At 30.9% G+C, this 10,643-nt stretch overlaps 1 protein-coding gene across 1 annotated transcript; it reads left to right on the top strand.

The window, feature by feature from the left end:
- Positions 1 to 2,889: 2,889 nt before the first annotated feature.
- Positions 2,890 to 10,643, top strand: LOC108915627 (flavin-containing monooxygenase FMO GS-OX-like 2). Its single transcript, XM_018721707.1, has 7 exons — positions 2,890 to 2,971; positions 4,393 to 4,587; positions 7,726 to 7,864; positions 7,922 to 8,221; positions 8,934 to 9,084; positions 9,898 to 10,061; positions 10,284 to 10,643. Exons 2-7 carry the CDS (start codon positions 4,400 to 4,402, stop codon positions 10,584 to 10,586), a joined length of 1,245 nt encoding a protein of 414 aa, XP_018577223.1. The 5' UTR covers positions 2,890 to 2,971; positions 4,393 to 4,399; the 3' UTR covers positions 10,587 to 10,643.

Here is a 10,643-nt window from a genome sequence, read left to right as displayed (position 1 = left end):
CGGGTACAACCTCTGATGCCCCGTGATTTTCAGCAAAGACTAAATTTTAGTAGGTGGTTACTCCATACAATGGCACATAACAATTTATTGACGAAAATTTTATTTAATTATGAGGCAACTTTTTCGTAAGAAGCAATTAATTTTCATTATGTACATTTTTGGGTGCACGAAGATCCGCATGCAATAAGAGATTATCATTTTCGCTGAATGTATGGATAGGGATTATTCATGACTATCTTTTGGACCATACTTTTTACCAGCTCGATTAACTAATGTCTCGTATAGGCATTTTCCAGTCGAAGAACTAAACGTTTTATTAGAAGATGTACCTCTACGCGTAAGAGCTATTTTCTGGTTTATGAACTATGGTATCCCAGCTCATTTCAGTCGTGTTGTTCGTCAGTACCTCGACAGCACCTTTTCTAATAGCTGGACTGGACGCGCAGGTCCCCAAGCTTGGCCAGCTCGCAGTCCCGATATGAATTCTTGCTCCTTGCAACTTTTATGTATGGGAATACCTCAAGTATCTTGTGTACAAAACACTTGTTATGAAATCGAATAATTCAAAGTTGCGATGTTATACAAAATTCTTCAGGAATTTTTGAACGAGTGAGACAATCAATGATGAATCGATTGGTATCGTGCGTTTTATCAGAAGCTGGCCATTTTCAACATTTGCTTTGATTTTGTGTCGAAACTGATTATTTCTATAATTGTTGTTATTGTTGATTAGGCAGAAAATTCGAGACACCTTTGTAAAATGTTAGGCAAGTCTAAAAATAATAAAAATTTAAAAAAATACATTGGCGTTCTACATTTTATGACGAAAACGGCGACTGACTCACGCCTAACTACGCCACTAGCGGCAGATAAAAACTGACTTTATACTAAAAATGCTGCCTTTTATCAACGTATCAACTGCCAAATTTTATGAATATATTTTTTTAAATTTGCAACACCCTGTATCTCAGAATTTAAGCATTTCCGGCCACATAGAAACTTTTTTTCTTTAAATACCATAAGAACCGTACTTAGGACACACCCTGTATAAAATAATTTAATATCGTGTTTCTGAGATACATAGACTGAATTTACATTTTTTTTAAATGGGTCATCCTGTATTTTTTTGTATATTTGTGTAGTACGCCTTTTAGGATTGCCATGATAAGTTTGGTAGATCTATCTAACCAAATATAAGCATAATAGACCTATAAAACTTAGTATGAATGTCAACATGAGAAAGCAAATAATTTATAAATATACATGAATCTTTTATAGACTACAAGCCCATCGGAAATTTTCAAGGAGTCATTTGACCCAACATGAATTACTTATAAATCAATACTACCACATATAATAATAACTTTAGAAACTATGCCGTCAATTTTTGTTGGTACAGGTAAGCTAAGAAAATTTTGGCCCGGGTTTTGGTGATTTATTACAGTACCTACGGCATTTATACTGTAAGTTTCGGATCTATACATAGATCAATTTTTAAGCAACGCCGTACGTACTTGCTGATACAGGGGCTATGAATACATAGTACAACCCTCTATTTGTAAGTAGCGTATGAGGGGTGATTTGAACCAACATCAAATTCACTAATTTTAATTCTATTTTATAAAATAATGACATTTTTGAACATGCCGTACATTTTTCATGAAACATGTGCTGACAATAGGAAAATTAATTTCCCTGAGAAGTAAGATTTCACGATGAAAAATTTTTGTACGGCATTAATATATTTTGTTAATACTGACAACAATAATCAACAAAAACAAAATGTACGGCAAAAAAATGGTTCTAAATGGCTTGAAATATATTTTTGCAAATAAGTATTACTTGCAAGAATTGATTTTATTTTTACTACTATTTTCTCCTTAATACAAATTATTTACTACTATACGGCCTTTCTATAATAATAATTACAATATCATATAGAAATACTTTTCAGTAATGCCGTACATATTTGTCGATACAACAGTTTGATGCGGTTTTTTGCATTCGATTCGTTAGAGCGTCCAGAAAGTTTGTGACCCTATGTGATCAATGAGAAATGAAAATTGCATCGTTGCATAAGAAAAATTTATTTATAAAATTGCATCTCGAAGAGTTAAAATATGAAAAATTTATAACTCGGACAATATTGACGGAAATGAGTTCAATTTTGCTACTCGGGGGTTTTTGGGGTCGCTGAACACGAATATCACAACGGTAATGGTCTCCGAGGAGGACCGTTGCCGTTGTTCGTGTTCAGCGACCTCAAAAACCCCGAGGTAACGAGTTTCGGCTAAGTTTATAACGAATTTCCACAAAAGTCCAGGAAACCGGCCACCCTGGGTACTAGGTAATATTTTGAATATAACATTTTTAAAACAAGAAATTGTCAAAATATTGTAGATTTTCACAATTTATTTATTTGTTTTTTAATTCGAATGTTTAATTTGTACCCCTTGAAAATTTCCGATGGGCTTGTAGTCTATTAGGCATTAAGGGGGCATCGTAAGGGGGCTTACGAGGCATACTTATGTATTATTGTAATCCTAGAAGAAAGTGATCTATCAGAATGTACAAACACAGGGAGTTCTATTAAAAACAATAAAAAACAATTTCTGTCGACTTTGTATTAACCGAAAGTACCTATATTGTAACCAGAAATATTGTTAAGTCATAACTGCAATCTCATGTAAATAAATATCAATGTTTAGTTCTGTGTTCTAACCTACAAATGATGAGATTAGGAATAAATGTAGGTACACCGCAACCATACTAATCAATAAAAAATGCTGAATAATTGTTCCATTTCCCTTAGATTTCCTGTTATTGATATTATAATTTTTGATAAGTAAAGGTATAAATAATTAGGATTAATGGAACATAAATATATCACTTTTATTTTGTGTGCCTGTAGAAGTGCTTGTCTATTAAATATCTATTTCTAATAATTTTTAGAGGTAGTGCTTGGACCAATGTGAGTTTTATTTTAACGTATAATCTATAATGTTATTTATTCGCAGCATAGTTTTATTTTTTGTTTTTTCAATTTTGTATTTTAGCACAACTGAAAAAGTTATAATCCTATGTGCTTTGTTGGCATTATTTAAAATTAATAAGTAACAATATAATTTACAAAAATGTTTCCATTTTTTGACAATCTCTTCTAAGTTAAATGAGATTTGAATTTTTTAAACATAATCTTTCTAATTCATCAATCATATATGAGTGATTTATTTTTGCACTCAATATTTAGTTAATTAAAAACCAAGTCTGAGTAAAAAATGACTCAATAATAATTAAATTTAAACCATATTAGAGAAAAAGTCCACTCTAAATTTTTATATATGCAGAATAGAGTCAATTGATAGTAACTCGGAATTGAGTAAAACTCGCTCATTTCTGATGCAATATTTTCACTCAGTTGTACTCATACTAATAGAGCGAGAATTTCACTCAATCGGGTGTGGACAGACATTGATACATTATTGAGTGAAATTGAGTGAAATTTGAGTGAAATTTTTTTACCGTGTATAGCCGTTCGTGGTTAGTTAGCTAATTTATATTAATAAACCTTCTATTTTTCTATAATACAAAAATTAAATAAGTCCAGTAATCTTCCCGAAAAATATACGTAACATCTCCAAAATATCTACCAACGCAAAAAATATCTGTTTGAACAAATAAACTTGACTAAAGTTATTTTGACGTGAAAACAATCTAATAACGTCATCTGATAAAGTTTGAGCGAGTTTGAGTTATTTGATAATATATAAAAGATACAGGGCCGCGAACTCTTGGTCACCCGATATATACAATTTCTGTGAAATGTATTATTTCTGGATATTTCTTGTATATCTATTATCCGCGTAGGTATAAAATATACACAGACATTGTATATTAAATTGCTACGTGGGAGAGGAGGTGGACCGTGTAGTTATTAGAACAAACAACATTATTTGGATAAATATTGCAAATGATAAAAAATGTCCAAATTTTACAACAAAAATCGATGTTTTGGAATCCACTGTAACTAATAATCAATATAAGTAATTAAGAATTGCCTATTGCAGTAAATGAAACGGAAGACTTAAGTCGTTCACAAAGCTTTTGTTGGGGCTTAGGTGGGTTAATTTTATTCCAGAACCCTACAATGAGTTAACGGTGCAGCTTTACCCCGCCCTCCTCTAGAACTGCTAGAAAAATTAATATTTTTCATTTGTAGAGACTTCAAAATTAAACATAAAACCAAATTTTTTCTGTTCTTTTGTTTTCTCTCTCTTAATATAATTGTTCACCAAATATTATTAAACTAAATGCTATTTACAAAAATAATGAGTAATAAAATTCAAGTAACAGTACTAATACAAATACCTATTCAGTATATACTTTTCACAGATTCAAAATGAAAATAGCAATTATCGGTGCTGGCCCCGCAGGTCTTGCGGCTTTAAAATACAGCATAGATGAGGGACATGACTGTGTTTCTTATGAAAAATCTGGAAAAGTTGGAGGACTCTGGAATTATTCCGACAATACAGAAGTAGACGAATTCGGACTGCCAATTCATTCTTCTATGTACTATGGGTTGAAGTAAGTTACGGTAAACTTAAAATAAAAGTTGGAATATATACGAGTATAAATATATCCCGTAAATATATATTAATATGTAACAGTATCTTCATTGTTATTTACCAAATGCATAATATAACATCGTGTCCTTATATTTCCGAACCATGGTAATTTTGCAATATCGTTATATAGAATATCTTACTCAATTCTTATATCAACTCTGTATCAATGATAACAAAACAGAACTTTTATTAAAAATTATAACAAATCTATCATCACATTATTTATAACAAGTGCCCCGGTCTTGGTCGTTATTTCCGTTACAGTTTGAAAAGTATGAAAAAAATATGTTCGAATTTAAAAATCAACTGGATATCTCTATAATATTGTATAGTGTTTCTATATTATTTCTATTTTTATTATTAAAAATACGTTCACATCAATTCTGACCGAGGATTCATGTTCGGCGGGGTCTTAACCATAAATAAATGAATATTCGAATATAGAAAAAAAAATTGTACATTTCCTAGCACTTTTCGTGAATTTTTTAATTTTTTTGACCTGTATTTTGAGGTTAGGAAATTCCTGTGATGTGATAGCTCAATTCTGACACCGGATTCGTGATCAGGAGGCAAAAATACTACTGATAACATATGTCGCATGAAATGTACAGACAACTTTTTTTGTGTAGCTGTGTTTTCATCTATACAAAATGAAAAGCGTACAAGAATTGCATTATGGCGATTATGATAGAAAATTGGAATTTTGCGACTGATCTTTAGACAAGAAGCGTCAGCAATTTCGAAAAGCATATTTTTTGTGACGACGCAGCAGATATTTGTCTGGCAGTAATCCTTGTTAGGCTGAAGAAAGAAGAAAACAAAATAATCCAAGATTTGACGTATGGTGTGGAATCTACAATAAAAAAGCTTTCGAACCTATTTTCATAGAACAAAATTTAAACGGGGAACGTTATTTAGAGTTATGAGAAACGAATTTGTGTTGTTTATTGATGAACTACCGTTAGAAGAAACAGGGCTGTTCTACTTTCAACAGAATGGGGTACCACCTCATTTTACCCGAAATGTGCGGGATTATTTTCATGAACTGTTGCCAGAAAGATGGATAGGAAGAAGGGGTCCAGTAGAGTGGCCTGACCTCACACCATTATACTTTTCTCTGTGGGTTTTTTAAAAACCAAAGTATATGTGACCGCTGCTAATTCTGTTGATGAACTGACAATGAGACAATCAATTCGACGAGAAATTAATAACATTATGTCCAATATGTTGGAAAATAATATTGTTAAAAATTTTCATTACTATAGATTACAAGGAGGGTACCAGTTTGAGCATCTGTTAAAAAAATAGTTATTGATTTGTTACTTTTTATTGTTATTTTAAACTAGTTTCTTTTAGCAAAAAAAAAAGTTGTATTGTTGTTGAATAATCATTGATTGTTCTAAAATGGCTACTCCAGTAAAGAAATGTGAAAACATGTTTTATTTAGAATTTGAAAATTTGTTAAGAAACCACTGTGTTGATATTTAAGAAATCTGGCAACATCGGAAAGCATTATTCATAAATTTTTCGTAGTAAAGTGATTTCCTACAACTTTGCATTTGGAAGTACTAGTATATCATTTCAAATGAAAAAGTTGGCCTGTCAGATTTAAAAAAATACACTGTATACACAGGATGTATCTAAAAACACCAAAAAAATGTAAGGGGCGATTCTATAGTGAAAATTAACAGGGGTCTTTGCTATAAAATTTTTTGAAAAACTTCTCCCTCCAAAAATTAAAAAATAAATTGTTTTTCTCTTTTTATCTTCCATGTATCTCAAGATAAAGAAACCAAACTTGGTGAGCATTATCTGTCAAAAAAACTACACTTTTTGAATGTTTTTCAGCCCTGAAGTATTTTTGTAAGGGGTTGAAGTAATCAACCCCTATTACATTTTCGCGTTAAACAGCTCATCCTTTTAAAAATGCATTGCAATACATTTATTTTTTTTCTCATAAATCCTTAACTTTTCGAAAAAACTGGAAGAGATCAAAAAGTTGAATGGAGCTTTTTAGACATATTTTTTAAAAGGAAAAAATTTTATCGAAAAAAAATTATAAGAAAAAATGTCAACTTCAGGGATGAAAAACTTGTAAAAGTGTCGTTTTTTTTGGATATATAATGTTCACCAAGTTTGGTTTCTTTAGCTTGATATACATGGCAGATAAAAAAGGAAAACAATTTTTTTTTTTAAATTTTTGTAGGGCCGTAACTTTTCAGGGGAGAATCGCCCCTTACTTTTTTTAAATACACCCTATATACAGGGTGACATGGTAAAAAGTGCAATGCATAGCACCACATGATAAAGGACCTCAAAACATATAAAAAGTTTCTATACACATGTCTAAATTTCTTTTGTTTTCGAGATACAGAGAGTTAAAGAAACTTTTCCGATTAAGTGGAGGGAATGTCCTCACAATTGGTACATAATATCCTCTACAAGGTGCCAACCAGTGGCGTAGTTGAAAAATTGAGAGAAACTTTTAATATGAATTATATTACCTATCGCAAAATGTTAAAATAGTAATTTTTGAAGGGCCATATTAATTTATTAATTTGATTTAAGTATAGTGAACCCTCTAACTCCGCCACTAGTTGGCAACCTGTGGAGGATATTATGTACCAACTGTCCAAGTATATTCCCTCAACTTAATTGGAAAAAAAATCTATATTTTCCAAAATTTCTTTACCACTCTGTAGCTTAAACAAAAGAAATTTTGCCATAAGTGTACAGGAACTTTTTATATGTTTTGAGGTCCTCTATCATGTGGTGCTATGCACTGCACTTTTTTCCATGTCACCCTGTAGATGTTAGTGTCCACAGCTCCAAAATTTAAACCACCGTAGACTGTATTATCTATGTGTAGAAAATGAAACTAAAATATTGAAAAAAAAATGCCTAAACAATAAAAAGGAAATTTTAAGTCATACACTCGTTACAAAAATACTGTATCAAATATCCAGTTGGTATAATAACCCAGAATGTTCAGTCTCTGTTTCTACCGATAGACATGACGTAATCTTTTCTTGTTTTTCTTATTTTTTTTATTCAGCTAATTTTAGATAGCAAGTATTAAAGGTGGTTACAATTTTAGGACCAATTTACCGAAAGAGTTGATGCAGTTCGAAAATTTTCCGTATAAAGAATCCGAAAGATCTATCTTGTCTCAAGAAGAGGTTTTGGCGTACATTACTAGTTATGCTGATACGTTTAATTTACTTCCTCATATAAAGGTAAACTTGACTGTAAATTCCTTAATTAATTCACAGTTAATAAAAGTTTGGTTCTAGTTCTTTAAGCATGTAACTGAAGTAACCCCTCTTCCTAGTGGCAAATGGACAATCAAAATTAAAGATCTAAAAACGAATATTGTTGAGGTAAAAGAACATGACGCCGTTTTCGTATGTGTTGGGAATTATTCCGTCCCGAAAAGCCCGAATATTGAAGGCTTGGATAAGTTTAAAGGAAAAACTATTCACAGTCATGTGTATCGAAAGTCGGACTCCTTTAAAAATAAAAGGGTAGTTCTAATAGGAGGTGGGCCTTCTGGTGTTGACATCTCCAGAATAGTTGCCGAAGTAGCTGATAAAGTAAGTAATAAAGTTGCAATTTATCGTTAAATTACATTAATCCGAGAATTAAAGAACGTTTATTTCTTCATTTATATAGGTCATTCTCCCACAATATTCTACCCCCATATATTTTAGATTGCTTGCTCTTAATAATGTATATTTTCAAATGTTTCACATTCATGTAAATTTGAACAAAAAAAAAGTAGCGTCGACACTAGGAGTTTCCAGTTAATTAAAAAGGGTAACCAACGATGAAGAAAATTATGTTTTGAAAATTCGAGAGTTTATTTCCAGTCAAAACTTTTGTGTCTAGAGATTTTCTTTACGTAAAGTATCTATAAAGTCTACAAATCATGACATCAACGTCAAAAGCGGGCCATAGATAAAAACTAATTTACGTAATCATGGGAAAAGTTGAATTTATCCGTCTGGTCATTCAAATAAGCTTGAATTTGCGAAATATAAAAATTGTATTAGTCTTCTTTTATGATAAAAAATTATTGTCATGTCTCTTCCTTCAAAGATCGTAGAACTATAGGAACAGTTTTAGGTCCCAACGTTGTGTAATTTTAGGCGAGTCACAGATTTTCAGCTAAGACAATGCAAGCAATTGGCGGTGACCAGGCATACAACCTGAAAAAATATGGTACTTTAAATAGTGTTTAAATAATATTGCCGAAAGTGTATCTCTAATAAGACCATTATTTTAATTTAAATTTGTTCATTTTAGGTTTATGTCAGCCTCAGATCTCAAGGCGGACCACTTGAAAGGTTTTCAGAGAAAGTTATAATTAAGCAGAAAATTTTGAAGGTTACTGAAAACTCGGTCATATTTGAAGACAATTCTGAGGAAAAAATAGACGCCATAATATTCTGTACAGGTATGCAAGGAGTTAGTAAAATTAAAAAACTTAAGTAAAATAATTTGGCGACTTGTCAAATAATTGACCAAATGCTGATAGTTGACTAGGACAACGTTTGACTTTTTTTCAATCTTCCTCAGTAGTAATAAAGCAAGAGATTCATGAACATTAAATTATATGTTATACTTACATGAATTCTTAAAGTCTAACAGATCAATCGAAGATAGCAATGAAGAGTTCTTTTTACCATATCTAATATAATGTAATTGAGCATTGACACATAAAGTACAACCGTTACAAAAGGCTTATCGTCGACACAACTATAGACCTATTAGCGTTTATTTAAAGGCAAAATAAATTAAATTTAAGAATAATTTAAAAATTGAAAATTCATTCAATAATAAAATTTTATTTTTGTAAAACAATCTTTAAATTTCAAGTATTTTTAGATTACAGCTTCCTTTTTCAAATGATGTTCAACAATAATTAAACCACATATGTTTTGAAAAACCCTATAAATTAGAATAATATTAGGTATTTATCTACACGTTTTCAGTTAGTCACAATTATTTGTAAATTCAAAATAATACAGGTAATTATTTCTGAACAAGTATAATGAAAAAGAATTAAAAATATTAACTTGGTTATCAACATCATAATTGCTTAAATATGTGATTGATAGCTAACACCCCTTTCCCCAAATAATAATAATAATAATAATAATAATAATAATAATAATAATAATAATAATTTTATAATAATATATGCCTGCATACCTACATAGGTGATGTATGAAAAACAAAATCAATATTAATTAATTTATTATTTCAGGTTATGTGTATTCCTATCCATTTCTATCCGCTCAGTGTGGTATTCAGGTAGAAGATAATTGGGTGAAATATTTATACAAGCAGGTTATCAACATTGACCATCCAACCATGGCTTTCATTGGTATACCATTTCGGCTACCCCATTACCCATTGTTTTGTATTCAGGTACTTTCTAGCGTTGAACGATAATTTAAATAGTATTGCTAGATATCAACATATAAAATTAGACAAGGGTATATTCAAATTTACTCTTTTGACCCTTCTCAAGCTCATTAAAAACGGAGTATTTTAGTAACAATTTCAGTTGATCAAAATCTCAGTAACAAATAAAATTTTTCGTTATAAATAGAAATTAACTTCCACTGTCTACTGGTCGATGTTTTCTAGGTGAGATTTTTCCTTAAATATCTGAAAGGAGGATTAGTGATCAGCAAATCCCAAATGCGACAAGATTTAGATGAATATATGAAAAAGCTCAAAGAAAACGGACAACCCATTCAGAATGCTCATTTCCTTGGACCTAAATCGGCTTGGTATATGGATGATCTTGCTGACACTGCTAAAATTAAAAGAGTTTCTCCAGTAATTCACAAACTGTACGCTCGTTTTAGTTCACTAGGGAAGAAAAAGTTTAAAATGTCTTTTAAGATATTAAATGATGAGGAATTTCAGGAGAGTGAATTGAACTAATGTTGTCTGAATTGACCCTAATAAAATTTGAAATAAAAGAGATTTAAGACTTTTCTT

This window comes from Anoplophora glabripennis, unplaced genomic scaffold, assembly GCF_000390285.2.
Source record: "Anoplophora glabripennis isolate ALB-LARVAE unplaced genomic scaffold, Agla_2.0 scaffold39, whole genome shotgun sequence".
NCBI classification, from domain to species: domain Eukaryota; kingdom Metazoa; phylum Arthropoda; class Insecta; order Coleoptera; family Cerambycidae; genus Anoplophora; species Anoplophora glabripennis.
This window is presented reverse-complemented; position numbering and strand designations above follow the sequence as displayed.

What these genes read in the sequence shown, in the direction of transcription:
- LOC108915627 (XM_018721707.1), top strand. Translation starts at nt 4,400, where the DNA reads ATGAAAATAGCAATTATCGGTGCTGGCCCCGCAGGTCTTGCGGCTTTA. An exon ending in ATTTACTTCCTCATATAAAG is followed by an intron (nt 7,865 to 7,921) that starts GTAAACTTGACT and finishes GTTTGGTTCTAG; the next exon opens with TTCTTTAAGCATGTAACTGA. An exon ending in CGCCATAATATTCTGTACAG is followed by an intron (nt 9,085 to 9,897) that starts GTATGCAAGGAG and finishes TTATTATTTCAG; the next exon opens with GTTATGTGTATTCCTATCCA.